Raw genomic sequence first — 15,807 nt, forward strand, 5'->3', positions numbered from 1 at the left:
GTAACCGGCACGACAAGCACTACAAAGCAAACAGCAGAGAGAGCGAGATAGAGAGAGAGAGAGAAAGAGAGAGAGAGAGAGAGAGAGAGAGAGAGAGAGACATTACCCACTGCCGCTTCTGGAGGTGGAGCCGGTTGGAGAGAGGACAGAGAGTCAGAGAAAGCAAGAGAGAGCCAGAAACACAAATATACACTCATCCATGCAACCACACACACACACACACACACACACACACACACACACACACACACACACACCAGCCACTTTATTAGGTTTAATATCTTATACATACACTCATTGATTATTGTTCAATGCACTGTGGGTATACACACGTACTGTCGCCCACATGTCACCTGTTCATCTGTCGCTCCACTCTGTCCCATCAATAAATGAAAGTGACCGCCACTGACCGGATATTATTTGGTGGACCATTCTGAGCACTGCGTGGTCATGACATAGGTGTTTATGTTGTACTTGTATGACAGAATCAGGTGTAACAGAGTTTTAAAACACCTCCTCATTATCAATGTTTGGAAGCAAACAGTGCTCTTGTGTCCACATACTTTTGGTCATACATATAACCAATAGCATTCAACACGCAGAACCTGTCTACTTATTAACGACTAGAAGCTGATTAACACATATTGTGCAGGATAAAAACATATAAAAACTCTTATATCTAACTGTACACCAGTACCAATGCTAGCAGAGTGTTCCAAATAAAGAGGTAAAATCCCAACAACATTGCTGTACCTGCTACACTCATACTAGAACAGAACCATCTTACCACCATATGTTATTACTATGTTAGTGTCACCGAGTGCCACTACTAACATCTAATGATGGGCTAGAGGGGGGTGAAAAAGTGCACAAGTAACAAAAGGCCTACAGTCAGTAATTGTATACCAACAGTTTTTATCTATATGGAAGCTGTAGCTCATTAAATGGTTAATGAATGTAAGTACAAAGGCTGGTAAATATAATTAAGTGGTTGTTGAGTGTATAAATACACACACAAGCGTACACACACACGCGCACACACACCCACACGCACACGCACACACACACACACACACACACACATTTATATACACAAATACACAGAAGAGAAAAGAGGAGGCTTTAAAAGAGGAAAAACATCAATATGTAACACACAGCAGAAAGAGAAAAATCAGATGCAGGGCTGCATTTAATCAGACCTGTCATGCACAGACCACATACACACACACAACACACACACACACATATACAAGTGTGGTCCATACCCCCACCCATATCATTTTGTATTCTTACTGTCACAAATAAAACTGAATGAAAACAAAAAAAGTGTTTTTAGAAACTATAATAAAAATATTGTTATACAAGACCCCCATATATAAAAAAAAATATATAATATACAGGTAATACATTATTTGTTGATTTGTTTAGTGACCAGATCTACCCCAGAACATCACATCTACCTATTAACCAACATCCTAAGACCATTCTGAGCACCCAGTTCACTTTTAGAATGTTCTTGGTGAAAGAAAACTATAGTATGCAGAGAAATGTCCACTGAGAGAACATACCAATCTTCCCACACACAGTAACAGATGGAAGAAATTAATACAGAAATAAATATCAGTTATAATGAATGCATTTTGAAATAAATAAACTTTAACATCACTCAAACACTCATCAGTTCTATTTAATCTGATCTTACAAATGTAATTAAATAAAAAAAAAAACCTTCATCATCATCATCATCATCTACTGTAAAGACAAATCAATCTAATCACTTTCCATGAACAAACACACAGAAACACACTCAAATTCACACAAACACACTCAAATGCACACAAACACACAAATACATACACAAACACACACATTCAATCACACATATGCATACACACACAGACACACACACACACTTATCTACAAGGCAAGAGGGTAAGCAGTACATGCTCTCTAATCCTCCTTTCCCAGTTTATGGCATTCTCAGGTGCACCACAGTGCCAGTGTGTCATCAGTAACACATGGACTGTGCCACCCGACCCTACATGCCATCAGAGCAGCTTAATCAGGGGTGCTGGAGCAGGCATATGATACACACCTAAACATACCCACTCTCTCTCACACACACAAACACACACACACTGAGAACTCGTTTCAATCAAAGCAACATTTTTTATCAGATTAACATCACTCACTCGCCACAGGACTCATCCCATGAACCATTGTAGAAAACATTAAACCCACTTTATAAACATCTCATAGTAGCTCAGGTCACAAGCTACGTCTACTCTGCTGGGAATTTACTTCAGGACACATGATATAATATGTAAAGATTGACAAATGTGCACTAGTTAGTCTATATTGTCTTGTTAAAGCTTTTACATATTGCCTTAATAGAATACTTGATTGAGTGTGACTTGAGAATATGTAATCAGCTTTCTTCAATGCAATTTGTGTAACATACACAGTATTGCTAAATCCCAAACATCATTCACTGAGGGTAAATTACTGTATAATCCTGTGTAGAACGTCTATTTTGCAATATGTGCCCAAAGTAATGGCAATTAAGATGCAGGCAAATAAAATAATATGGAAATGACACAGCTTAAATTAAGAGAAAGCACAAATCCACCCAAATTTAAGCTAAATACTTAAATAAATGGTTCCTACTTCAGGATGGTAGTACTTTAGGTTTAGGTTGTGATAGTTTCATTAATGTTAGGGCTGCACATAATAACAAATGCTGAAGCTTCTGTGTTTTTGGTCCTGAAATCTTATAAACAGTTAAAAACTATAAGTAGAAAAATGCAACAATCAATATAACCAAAGTGGTTCAAATGCCCATCGCTAGTCTCTTGCTGTGGTGTGATGTGAGTAACCTCGATCACCCTTATTTCTACAGGGAGCACATTTATACCTCGCATGGCACACGATTCATTCTTACAAATTCATTTCAAACAAAGCACGCACGCATAAACACATAGACACAAGTACGTATGTTAACACATTTAGGTGTCCACATACTGCAGGCTGTACCAAGAGTTTATCAGCTTAATTAGGAGCTATCAACATAGCAGAGAAAACAAAAACTGCTTGGCGTGGCTTCGGCTAGTGCTACCGAGCAGCACGAGCCGGCCGTGCCCCTGGTTTTGTGTTCTATGTGTGAAACAGCTTGGCATGATGGATGGAAGAAATGGACTTCAGTCGAAAAGGAGGAGAAGTCAGCCGTGTGACAGGAAGGGCAGGCATTAGAAGCAAACAGAGAGAGATAGACAGAGAGAAAGAGACATTACCCCTCTTCTCCATCACCTCCTCCACTGAGTGCAGACCAGAGAGGATCAGAGACGACCAGAGAGAGCCCGGCAATACACACAGAAAAATACACACACACACACGCACACACACACACCAACACAGGGCACAGAAAGCACAGAGAGAAAGAGAGACTGAAACAGAAGTATGAAGGAGGAGGAAAAAGAACATCAACATGAGAGACAGATTTCACAGGAAATTTATGGCGTCGTTCCTATGTTGTCTGATATGTGGACACCTAATCTAGTGCAAACACTGTAACACACAGAGTAATAAAGAAATACACACAAAGTTCCACAAAGTGACCACTGAGCCGAACACGTAACATAGAAATTACCACTCCTACAGCCAGAGGGCGCCAGTGACATCCCAGAGCGCTTGTGATTCAAGGAAACGTGTCTTAGATGGAAGAAAGTAAAGGAAGGTTAAAACAATAAAAAGAAGACGAAGGTTTGGGGAAAGATGAAAGATGAAAAACAGAGTGATTATAAGAGAAAAGAAATGAAGGAGGAGGTGGTGATACTGTTCCTCAGGTATGATCAGGTATTATGACAAACCCGTCCACATACTGTAGCAAACTCCTTCACGACAAGCTTTCAGTCTACAGCAGGTTTTTTAGGCGACCCACATTTTGTCCGTGATTTTTACCATGACCCAGGCAACACAAACAACGCATCAAAACGGAACAGAAATGAAATATACTTCATTAATAAAAACGGTGGCTATCTGGTCCCACTGTGGTTTACGAGACGAAACATAGCCTCCACAAGGGCGTGTTCCTGTACAATTCATTTTGTGTTTATGCACCTAGCTTATTTCTTCTTATCTTTTTCAGAGACCCATTTTTTTGGCTCGCGACCCACCCAAGGGTTTGAAAATCCCTGGTCTAGACGATTAGCCAAGAAGAAGAAGAACCATAGGTCACATTTTGGAAAGCGGGGGGCAGGACTGCAACAACTTATGGATACAATCTATTAAAATCAATGAGCAAAATAGTTATTAAGCAGAATACTTGGAAAAAGCCATTTGGACTGAAAACTTTGAAAGAGGCGTGGTGCTGGCTTTATGGCATAGCTTGTGTTATGATGTCAGGGCCGTAATTACACACCCTTCCCCAAAATTGATAGGTTATTTATTCATTTATTAGGATTTTAAGGTCATGTTTTACAGTTTGGTTGCATTCATGACAGCACAAATAGTTACAGGTTACCCATGATTCATTGTTTCTTTTCTTTTCACCAATTCACCTCACTTATATGTCTTTGTACTGTGGGAGGAAACTGGATCTCTGAAAGGAAACCCACATAGACATGGGGAGAACATGCAAACTTCACACAAAAAGGACCCAGGATCTTCTCGCTATAAGTTACCGGTGCCCAGGATCTTCATCACTAGAAGAATGTGCTCTTGGCTTACCCACACCCACACCTACACCTAGGGTTGCAGGTCAAAGGGGTTGTGGGTGTTTTAGAATGGGGTAAGGACAGGATACAGGAAAGGAAAGGGAACAGGATATGCCAAATGCACAAAATAAATGATCAAAACAAAACAAAACAAAACAAATGAAAATAATCTGAGAAATGAATTATTTACTGATAGATAATGTCTATGAGAAAAAAATGAATGCTGGCGCTCAAGGGTGCCTGTGGGGCACGTTGGCTGCATTGTGGCATTTGGTCAGGAGAAGACAGAGAGGGCAGACTATGGGCTAGGCAGCAGGCATAGGAAGAAAAGAGAGACACCGAGGGCACAAGAGCACAATGGCACAGCAGGACGCGGACGAGGGGTCTCTGAGGGCACTTACGTGAAGGCGAAAGCTACCAGGGCACCACTAACCACTATAAAGTCCAGGATGTTCCACAGGTCACGGAAATATGATCCTTGATGAAGCACCAAACCGAGGTCCACCATCTAGATAAAGAAAGGTTAAGATTAAGTTAGGGAAGGTTGTGGTTAAGTTCGGTATGACCTATTTTGCGAAGGTGCTTACCTTTATAAGCATCTCAAAGGTGAACACGCCTGTAAATACATAGTCAAAGTAGCGTAGCACCTGCAGAAAGAACAAGGATCACAGGAATTAAGTACAGCACAGAGGCAATAAGAGCGAGTGGAGTGGATGGGTGGGTGGTTTGATTGATGGATAGATGAATAGATGGTTGGGTTGATGGATAATGGCTGGATGGACAGACAGTTGAATGGTAAGAGTGAAATATGGAGATGGATGGATGTTTAATGAATGAAATGGATGGAAACTGAATGGAACATCAAGACATCTCAAAGAACTCTTGCTGCTCAGATCTTCTATTTGCTAAGTCTGAGAGAAGAAGTCCTGCAACCAAGTGCACACTGGGAGGAATCAGATTGAGCTTCCATTGTACTGTAGTAGGAATTGAGCGTATATAGCTGATGTGTACGTGAGGATGTGAGCGTATGGCTAAGCTCAGTGAAATTTTAATGGTAGAGCACAAACAGCACAGCCCAGAACCCTGTTAACGGTTAAGGGTGTTGGGGTTGTTAACATTCGGAGGGGCAACAAAACCTGGTGAAACAGCCGCTGTGGTGAGCTGCTGCTGACATGAACACAGAGGTCAGAAGAGAAAGACCATAAGTTTATGGACAGTGGATGGGATGAGAGAGGTTGATTGATGGCAGTTGATGGCAAGGGCAACTTCTGCCATGTTGCTACTGTTCAGCCCTTGAGACAGGCCCCTAACCCTCACTTGTTGTTTAGATTGTATACTGTCACGACTGTAAGTCGCTTTGGATAAGAAGCGTCTGCTAAATGCATAAAATGAAGAAATGGCTGGATGGATGGATGAATAAACAGTCAGAATTATAAGACATTTAAACACACAGCAAATACAGATATATGTCTGTACATATGGATGAATGGATAGTTGTTTTATGCATAATTAATAAACAGACAAATGGCCGGTTTGATAAATGGTCCAAAGCAGCGATTGCCAGAGAAAAAGGATGATGGATAAAAGCTAGAATGAATGGATGCATTAACGGATCCCTAGATGAATAAAACTACCTGTCAAATCCAGATACATTACAATACAATACAGACAAAAAAAGATTCTTACATTGTTTCGGGGGGATTCAGGCCAAACTGGGTCTTCAGCAGCCAGAGCGATACTGCTCATCGCAATGACCAGCAGGATACACATCTCGAAGTACCTCAGAGTCACCACGTAATGACACAGCCTCCGAAACCTGCACACAACACACACAGAAACATGCAAATAAACGCTATACAATGTGAAAACAGTTTTAAACGAAGATTAAAACCTCTAAGTGTTGAACCTAAAGTGCTCTCACTGCACCTAACTGTTGTCTATTGACAATGCTTTATTTTATTTAACTCTTAGACGTTACCAGCCAGTGGACACTATGGTGTGATCATTAGCCTGACAATTATACACAGATAAAGCCTAGTTATAGTGTTATACACCATTTCTAAATACTGGTAATAAGGCAGATTGATTAGGCTCGTTGATCTGAAAGATCTTGTGTTATTTATTTATTATTATATTTTATTGTTACTATCAGTGGCTGTCTATCTATCTGTCTATCTGCCTGTCTGTCTATCTATCCGTCCGTCCGTCCGTCCATCCATCCATCTATCTATCTATCTATCTATCTGTCTATATATTTATCTGTCTGTCTATCTATCATCTATCTGTCTGTCTGTCTATCTATCTGTCTATATATCTATCTGTCTATATATCTATCTGTCTGTCTGTCTGTCTATGTAGAATTTCAAATAAAAATTTGCATCCCAAATTGTGTATCACCATCCAGAATAATATCTTACATTAGTACCATTACACACCTATAAAAGTGGACGGTGGGAGTTCAGGACGCAGCCTTTTTTCAGTAGCATCAACAGTAAAATGTTTAGGTGGATAAACTGGTAATTAGTTTAAGATTTATAGTACTTTTGTAACACTTCAGAATGAATAAAGTAATAAAGTTTAACAGCTTCGTACTCGGGCAGTTGGTGCAGACGTTTATTATCAGAGACGGCGACCACGTACTCGTAGTGGATTTTAAATGTTATGTACGATCAGCTTGAGCTTACGGGTTTGTCGTGGACAGGATGAACATGGAGCTGTAAGGGGGCATGGGTTTAGGTCCCCCATCGTCTTTATCATCATCGTCGTCGTCACCTTTCGTATCTTCCTTCTTTGGCAGTGGTTCTGTGTTGGCGTTCTTATTGACTGTAGAATAAAGTTCAGAAAGAAGCTTATCTGTATAAAAACTGTTAAAAACACATATTCTGTATTGTTTATTTACAACATTTAGAAGTGTGTCTGTGAGAATTTTTGCTTGTTCAGTCATTCGTGGGTCCAGCAAGTAATGTTGGCTCTCAATCTGCTTTCGAATTTGTCCCAGTGTGTTCATGGGATTGAGTTGGAGGCTTCTGGAGTTGCCAAAGGGACTTACAGTACTGTGAGAGTATATTGTATAAGCATTAGAGGGTTAAGAGCCTTGCTCAGGGGCCCAACAGTGACAACCTTTTAATTACTAGTCAAGTACCTTAACCGCTAGGCTGGGCAACTGCCCTTTCCGAATATGTTGCCACTCATTTGATAGAATGTATTTATATACCGTTTAGCAATAGGTGTGGCTAATATTACATATAATATAAACTCATCAAAAGGTGTGTATTTTGACCATATTTTATTCCCCTTTATTCCCCTCCGTTTCTCACCTTGCAGAATGGCGTTGGCTGAAGGAAACATGGGCGGCATGTCTATGGCCGTGTAATCGGTCTTGTTCTCCAGATTAGCCAGGTTAACGATGGTGGAGGTGGGGTTGGTGAGGATCAGGCTGCTTTCCGTCCCCGTGGGTGCCAGGCGGGTGCTGTGTCCGCCGCTGACCAGGCTGAGAAGGCTGGCGTGGGGCGTAGAGCGGGTGCTGTGGGGGACGGAGGGCACCAGAGGCTGGGTGGCGAGCTTGCTGTTCATGACGTTGTCCAGGTCTTCACTGTACTGACTGTTCTGCCTGGACAGAGCTTTCTGAATGGGGCGAGTGGTGGATAAAGTGGGGCCCTCCCTAAATATGAGAGTGAAAGAGAATCATTAAGGGGTGCAGGTACAAGGGAACAAAATACAGGAAAAATCGAATAATAGTATAATCCAGAGATTAATATTTTCGGACGAACTTACTTCCTGCTACGATGCCGCCTCTCCCCGTCTCCTCGTTCCCTTTTTCCCTCTTTGTCCCCATGTCGATGGCACCGCTGCCTGCGCTCGGTTCCATCCACGTTCTCGCCGTCTCCTCCTCCCTCCGTGCACTTGCTCCTGTGCCTCCTGGTTCTTTCGCCACCCTCAGCCTCCTCGTCCAGCGCCTTGCGGTGTTGCCGAGAGCGTCCGTTCTGTCCACGATGCTCTCGCTTCCGATGCGGCTCCTTCACGACAGTCTCTGTGCCCTCCGTGCCAGTATGGCTCTGGCTCTCCAGATCCTTAAGGCCTCGCCTTGACTCGGCAGGTTCTCCTCTTCCCAGCGGCCGGCTCGTCGGTTGGTACGGAGGCCGTTTTTGTAGGAGTTCCTCTCCCGGTCGGGTCTTGTTTGTGTTGTTGTTTCGGTTTTCTTGCGGATCCACCACGAGCGGACGGTCCAGGTGGGTTTTCATGTCAGGACGGATATGGCGGGAATAAGATACCTAAAGGGACGGACAGATTTCAAGTCATTAGGATCAACTGGATTCATCCGGGTGTGGTTTTCAATGTGAAGTTTGGGGTGGTGCGTATATGTAACTAATATGCAACGATGGACTGGCATCCTGTTCAGAGTGTATTCTACCTACGCTCAATGAATTCTGGGTTAGACTGCAGACCCTCCCCTGTGACCCTGACCAGGATAAGCAAGGGTTAAACACTATGCTATGCTTAGCTTTGGAGTTCGATTCTCTCTTGGTGTCATCAGAGGCTTGTAAGGACACAAAGGTTTATTTTTTAATACCTTCCAGCGATCCTCAGGTTCCAGCTCGTTATAGAGCGCCTCCCTGCTGGTCATCAGGGTCTGGCGGCGGAGCTCACAGGTGCGCTGCTCCCACACTGACTTCGCGCCCTTATGGTTCTTCTGCTGCTCTTTACTGAAGAGGTGAAAGAGACGAACGATACGTTAAGTAACGTAAACATTATGGCTAATGCATACAGGAAGGGTTAGCACCACCGAGTAGCCTAGTTAAATCACAAAGCTACTGCAACACACACTCACACAAACACACACACACACTCATTAATAGAGCACACAACAAGAGAAAGTGTGAGGAGCTCAGTGCACAGAGTTTTACAGGTTTTGGAAAGGTGCGGCTCTTACGGAGAGGAAGGTGAAAAGGTTCGATGCTCGTTCACGGCTAGTGACACCACAAGGGTGTTAGTTTGGGAAAAGCTATCAGCGACCCCGATTTACTTAAATTACAAACAAACAAACTGATTAGTGTGCGGGAGTAAATAGTGCATGTGGTTAGAGAGCGTCTGGTGGGTGATTTTAAATAATATGATCTTCAGCTATTTAGATTGTTCAGCATTATCTCAGGTAAACAAAAGAAAAACAAAAAACAAGCCATGTAAATGATAACTGACGTTTGAGATGTGGATATATCCCACACGTCAGTTCCCCACATGTTGTGGGACATTCTGACAGAAATGTGGTTAAGCAACGCATTCTAATATCTGTCCTGTTAACCTGTTGGGAACCTGCTGCTTACATATTTAGGGGTCACTACAGCGGATCTGGTCCATATACCAGCCTCGGCACCGTTTTTATCCGGGCCTGGGACCGTCACTGAGAGTGCACCGACACCTCTCGATGGCTGGGCTGTTTCGGCCACCCCACCATCAGACTGGCCAGTAACACAGCTGAGATTTAAACCGTGCATCCACAAATCTAAGCAGTAGTGATTTGGGCTAAGGCACTTTACCGCTGCACCACTTAAATACAGTTGTCGCCAGTTACCGTCAAACTATTGAGGGTTAAGAGTGGGGCATGAACCATCGACCTGCTTATTACTAGTCCAGTAAAAGACCAGATTTAAAAATACCAATATTAGAGACGTTAGATAAAGTAAAAGTACAAAGCTTAGTAAATCAGGGTCTTTAAAAGAAAAGTAGGATTTGTTTTTAATGAGGTTTCAGAGGGGTTCGGGTTACTTTCCTGACAAATGAAATAAGAAAATAAGAGAAACTATATAAGCAGGATGTGAAAAGAGAACCAGAAGGAAGTTTTAAAGAAGAATAATAGATCTACACACAATCCAAAAGCGCCAAAAAAGAGGGACGAGCAAAACCAGAACATAAAGAGAAGAAATAAATAAATACCAGTCCGCAAAAGATTCAGAAGTGTTGAGATGCTCAGAGTGAACAGTTACGCTGAGAAAGGAAACAGCAAGTGAGAGTCTGATTCATCCATACACACACACACACACACACACACACACACACACATACATACACAAGCACCTGTACACACACACACCTGCCTACACATGCACACTCATTTGCACTCATATATGCACTCACTCACACTAAGACACACTCATTTGTACACACACACACACACATGGGTTTTCTCCGGGAGCTCCGGTTTCCTCCCACAGTCCAAAGACATGCAAGTGAGGTGAACTGGAGACACTAAATTGTCCATGACTGTGTTTGATATAAACTTGTGAACTGATGAATCTTGTGTAATGAGTAACTACTGTGTCTGTCATGAATGTAACCACAGTGTAAAACATGACGTTAAAATCCTAATAAACAAACATTTGCAAACTTATACACACACACTCATTTGTACACACTTACACATGCACACATTTACTCATTTGCACACTCATGCACACATCCACACAACCAATCATGATCACCCACACACATGCACACACTTATGCACCTACATGCACACACACATTTGCTCAAACATACGCACACTCATACACACAAAAACACACACACTGGCCTGCACACACTCCAAACTCAGTACAGTCACCAAAATAATTACTGTCTAATTGTTTAGGAGTTACATTTTCTTGACTTCTTTTCTTTGATTTTTACATCTGACACCAAATTCCCAGCAAATCCAACATCACGTTTAATCACGTTCAGCTTATGTGTCTTCGTACATACGGTATTTGTACCATGTATATACAGTAAGTATACAGTTTTATAACAGAACTGCAGCCACATTAAATATAAAACAGAAATCTTTACATTTTATAACAACAGAATAGTAGCAGCTAAGAAAACGAACACATAAACAACCTTAAATGATGACAATAAAGCTTTGTGTGAATCCTGATAGTCTAAAATGCAAGTAGTTGCCCTTTGGATAAGAAGAAGACAGATCAAAGGACACTAGTCCCTACAAAAGGGGGACAAATGCCAGAGATCAAAGATGGCTGCTGTGTAACAGAGGAGGAGGGCGGGATAAAAAAGGTACGAGAGCTTGAGGGATACTCACGCTGCGATGGACAGGTTTGCTGCAGACAGAGGACTCACTTCAGCGACCTCCTTAGCCTTCTGAAGAGCCATTTTCTGATTTGCTGCCTCCTCTTCCTCCTGCTCATCCTATTCATAGAACAAATACTCAGTTAGAGATCAGGGAAAAGTATTTGGACATCCCGTTCCAAAAACAAACAAAGCCACTCCTCTGTGGAGGCTTCTCACAAGACTTTAAAGTGGTGGTGGACTAGTGCATTAGGGTGCGAGTACCTGTCCAGGGGGGGCGTGACATTAGGAGATTTTTTTACATCTAAAACTGAAGCATAAGAGGCATATTTGATTAGTCTCGTTGACCATGCACACTATTCATCTAATGTTATTCAGCTCAGTCTGAAAAATGGACCGTTGGCTAGCCAAACTTAAAAATAGGGCTCACAGTAAAGATAAATCGTTGACAAAAACAATGACTGCATTGTTTCAGCCCAGGATTCCACTAGCGAGGCCATCCATTCCGATAGCACTGATGTCTACATCAAGAGTTTTGGCTGTCAGTCAAAGCAGAGTATCCTGAACTGCCGAATTTAGCAATTGGTGTTATTTTTGCCTCTACTTGACTTTGTAAAGCAACGTTCTTGCCCTCACCTACATCAAAAGCAAGTACTGCTTATGATTTACCAGCTGTAACTGATATTGAACCACGAATTTCTATTATGTGCTCACACAAACATGCTCAGGCATTGAGTAAGGTAGGGATGTATTATATTTCAATCAGCAAAACTGCATCGTATGTATGATGTGCACATTGTTAATTATATTATTTTAGCTTGTTAGGAGCTTTTGCAATGGTTTCTGGGCAAGGGTTAATGTTGAGGGGGGGGGTCACAAGTTTAAGGTCGGCACACAGAAGGGGGGGCATGTCCAATAAGGTTGAAACCCCCCGCATTAGACCACTCACCCGAGTGCCCTTTGCAGCATTTGTAAATCATTTTTGTACTCCTTTTGTCCTCTGAATAAGGGCATTGTCATAATGGGAGACCATTATCAGGGTAGGATGGGAAAGGTCCATCATATTAGTTTAAAGGGAAGATTCCCTCTTATTGGAACACATCATATACAGTGTATCACAAAAGTGAGTACACCCCTCACATTTCTGCAAATATTTCATTATATCTTTTCATGGGACAACACTATAGACATGAAACTTGGATATAACTTAGAGTAGTCAGTGTACAGCTTGTATAGCAGTGTAGATTTACTGTCTTCTGAAAATAACTCAACACACAGCCATTAATGTCTAAATGGCTGGCAACATAAGTGAGTACACCCCACAGTGAACATGTCCAAATTGTGCCCAAATGTGTTGTTGTCCCTCCCTGGTGCCATGTGTCAAGGTCCCAGGTGTAAATGGGGAGCAGGGCTGTAAAATTTGGTGTTTTGGGTACAATTCTCTCATACTGGCCACTGGATATTCAACATGGCACCTCATGGCAAAGAACTCTCTGAGGATGTGAGAAATAGAATTGTTGCTCTCCACAAAGATGGCCTGGGCTATAAGAAGATTGCTAAAACCCTGAAACTGAGCTACAGCATGGTGGCCAAGGTCATACAGCGGTTTTCCAGGACAGGTTCCACTCGGAACAGGCTTCGCCAGGGTCGACCAAAGAAGTTGAGTCCACGTGTTCGGCGTCATATCCAGAGGTTGGCTTTAAAAAATAGACACATGAGTGCTGCCAGCATTGCTGCAGAGGTTGAAGACGTGGGAGGTCAGCCTGTCAGTGCTCAGACCATACGCCGCACACTGCATCAACTCGGTCTGCATGGTCGTCATCCCAGAAGGAAGCTGACGCACAAGAAAGCCAGCAAACAGTTTGCTGAAGACAAGCAGTCCAAGAACATGGATTACTGGAATGCCCTGTGGTCTGACGAAACCAAGATAAACTTGTTTGGCTCAGATGGTGTCCAGCATGTGTGGCGGCGCCCTGGTGAGAAGTACCAAGACAACTGTATCTTGCCTACAGTCAAGCATGGTGGTGGTAGCATCATGGTTTTGGGCTGCATGAGTGTTGCTGGCACTGGGGAGCTGCAGTTCATTGAGGGAAACATGAATTCCAACATGTACTGTGACATTCTGAAACAGAGCATGATCCCCTCCCTTCGAAAACTGGGCCTCATGGCAGTTTTCCAACAGGATAACGACCCCAAACACAACCTCCAAGATGACAACCGCCTTGCTGAGGAAGCTGAAGGTAAAGGTGATGGACTAAACCCAATTGAGCACCTGTGGCGCATCCTCAAGTGGAAGGTGGAGGAGTTCAAGGTGTCTAACATCCACCAGCTCCGTGATGTCATCATGGAGGAGTGGAAGAGGATTCCAGTAGCAACCTGTGCAGCTCTGGTGAATTCCATGCCCAGGAGGGTTAAGGCAGTGCTGGATAATAATGGTGGTCACACAAAATATTGACACTTTGGGCACAATTTGGACATGTTCACTGTGGGGTGTACTCACTTATGTTGCCAGCCATTTAGACATTAATGGCTGTGTGTTGAGTTATTTTCAGAAGACAGTAAATCTACACTGCTATACAAGTTGTACACTGACTACTCTAAGTTATATCCAAGTTTTATTTCTATAGTGTTGTCCCATGAAAAGATATAATAAAATATTTGCAGAAATGTGAGGGGTGTACTCACTTTTGTGATACACTGTATATATATATATATTAGAAGTCAGAGAAAATCTATTTATAAATATTGATATACTCCTAGTCCATCAGTTGATTACATAACTCATGCTCAACCCAAGTCTTTGCCATACAACCCACACAGAAGTCTATTATTATTAATACAAGTACTTATATGCTGTTGGAAAAAGCCGTTGGAGGAGATCTGGATTAACACCAGTACTAAGTGTGTGAGTGCATGTGTGGGTGTGCATTTTCATTACCTTGGTCAGCTCCTGTGCATTGGCCAGATTGTCCACAGCGATGGCCAAGAATACATTCAGCAGTGTGTCTGAACACGTATGATTAAGGCAACATAAAGCACTTGCATCCATGGAAATACGACGTTGCACAGCTCATCCTACGCTTCAAACCATACAGACTGTGGGCTAAAAAAATTCTAGCAAATTTCATCTCATATTTTGGCTCTGATTTACTTAAAGGTGTTAGTAAAAACCTACTGGAGTCAGTGGGGGTGAAGTTAATGCAAATGGATGATCTTTTAATAACAATAAGGGCAGATGGAATGGCTTTGTTATATATGTGTTGAATGTGTATACAGGTGTACAGTGCAATTAAATGCTTCTTCCACATAACCCAGAATAATTTGGAAGCTGGGGTCAGATCACAAGAGCAGCCATTGTATATCATCTTTAGAGAGTTTGGGCCTTGCTCAGCCAGCAGTGGCTGCAGAGATGGGATTCAAACCCACAACTTCCATTCAACAGACCAAAGCTCTACCCTTACCTTAAAGTCATTTATACTAATAAGAGTGTGTATAATAATCAGACTGAAGCTTAGGTACGAATCTGAACATCATAGATGCAGTGACTGATCTAAACATCATATGAAGTACGTATTAAGTGATTTAAGCTACTAACTGTTTATACTTTCAGTAAAATAAGACACATTTGGAACACAGCATTCTTCTCGTCTGTATCTGTGCACAGTCCACAGAAATTTGGATACAGTTGCCAAAAAGGGTCAGCACGATGAAGAAGATGGAGAAGACCATGCCCTTGTTGACTCCTCCCTGAGATTCGATCCCATCATACATCACCATGTTCCAGTCCTCACCAGTCAGGATCTGATGCACAAAATTAAAGTTCAGCAGCTGTGAATCGTTTACATTTGGTTCATGTTATTATGTGTTTTTATTTATTTGGATGTACCTGGAACACGGTCATTATTGCTGCGGGAAACGTATCAAAATTTGTCGGTGGGGTCCCGGATTCAAAATTAAACCTAAAGAAGGAAAGATTTTGCAAAATATTAATAATAACATTAAAAAAGTGCACGACCTACATAGTTACAACAGAAACCGC

General features: G+C 42.2%; 1 protein-coding gene across 15 annotated transcripts in view; it reads right to left on the reverse strand.

Annotated features, from left to right (window-relative positions):
- The window catches only part of cacna1aa (calcium channel, voltage-dependent, P/Q type, alpha 1A subunit, a), a 94,316-nt gene that overhangs the window by 42,179 nt on the left and 36,330 nt on the right, over positions 1-15,807 (reverse strand). For 9 of the 15 annotated variants that reach the window (XM_062984881.1, XM_062984889.1, XM_062984880.1 and 6 more), the window contains exons 15-27: positions 15,655-15,727; positions 15,452-15,569; positions 14,707-14,774; positions 11,782-11,888; positions 10,644-10,694; positions 9,283-9,415; positions 8,487-8,983; positions 8,030-8,373; positions 7,397-7,535; positions 6,399-6,528; positions 5,300-5,359; positions 5,114-5,220; positions 3,291-3,314 (exon numbers count right to left, since the gene is read on the reverse strand). In XM_062984881.1, coding sequence (XP_062840951.1) covers positions 3,291-3,314; positions 5,114-5,220; positions 5,300-5,359; positions 6,399-6,528; positions 7,397-7,535; positions 8,030-8,373; positions 8,487-8,983; positions 9,283-9,415; positions 10,644-10,694; positions 11,782-11,888; positions 14,707-14,774; positions 15,452-15,569; positions 15,655-15,727 — 1,851 coding nt within the window. The remainder of the gene's footprint in view (positions 1-3,290; positions 3,315-5,113; positions 5,221-5,299; positions 5,360-6,398; positions 6,529-7,396; positions 7,536-8,029; positions 8,374-8,486; positions 8,984-9,282; positions 9,416-10,643; positions 10,695-11,781; positions 11,889-14,706; positions 14,775-15,451; positions 15,570-15,654; positions 15,728-15,807) is intronic. The other 6 variants (XM_062984885.1, XM_062984884.1, XM_062984882.1 and 3 more) reach the window with 3 other exon arrangements.

This window comes from Trichomycterus rosablanca, chromosome 22, assembly GCF_030014385.1.
Source record: "Trichomycterus rosablanca isolate fTriRos1 chromosome 22, fTriRos1.hap1, whole genome shotgun sequence".
NCBI classification, from domain to species: domain Eukaryota; kingdom Metazoa; phylum Chordata; class Actinopteri; order Siluriformes; family Trichomycteridae; genus Trichomycterus; species Trichomycterus rosablanca.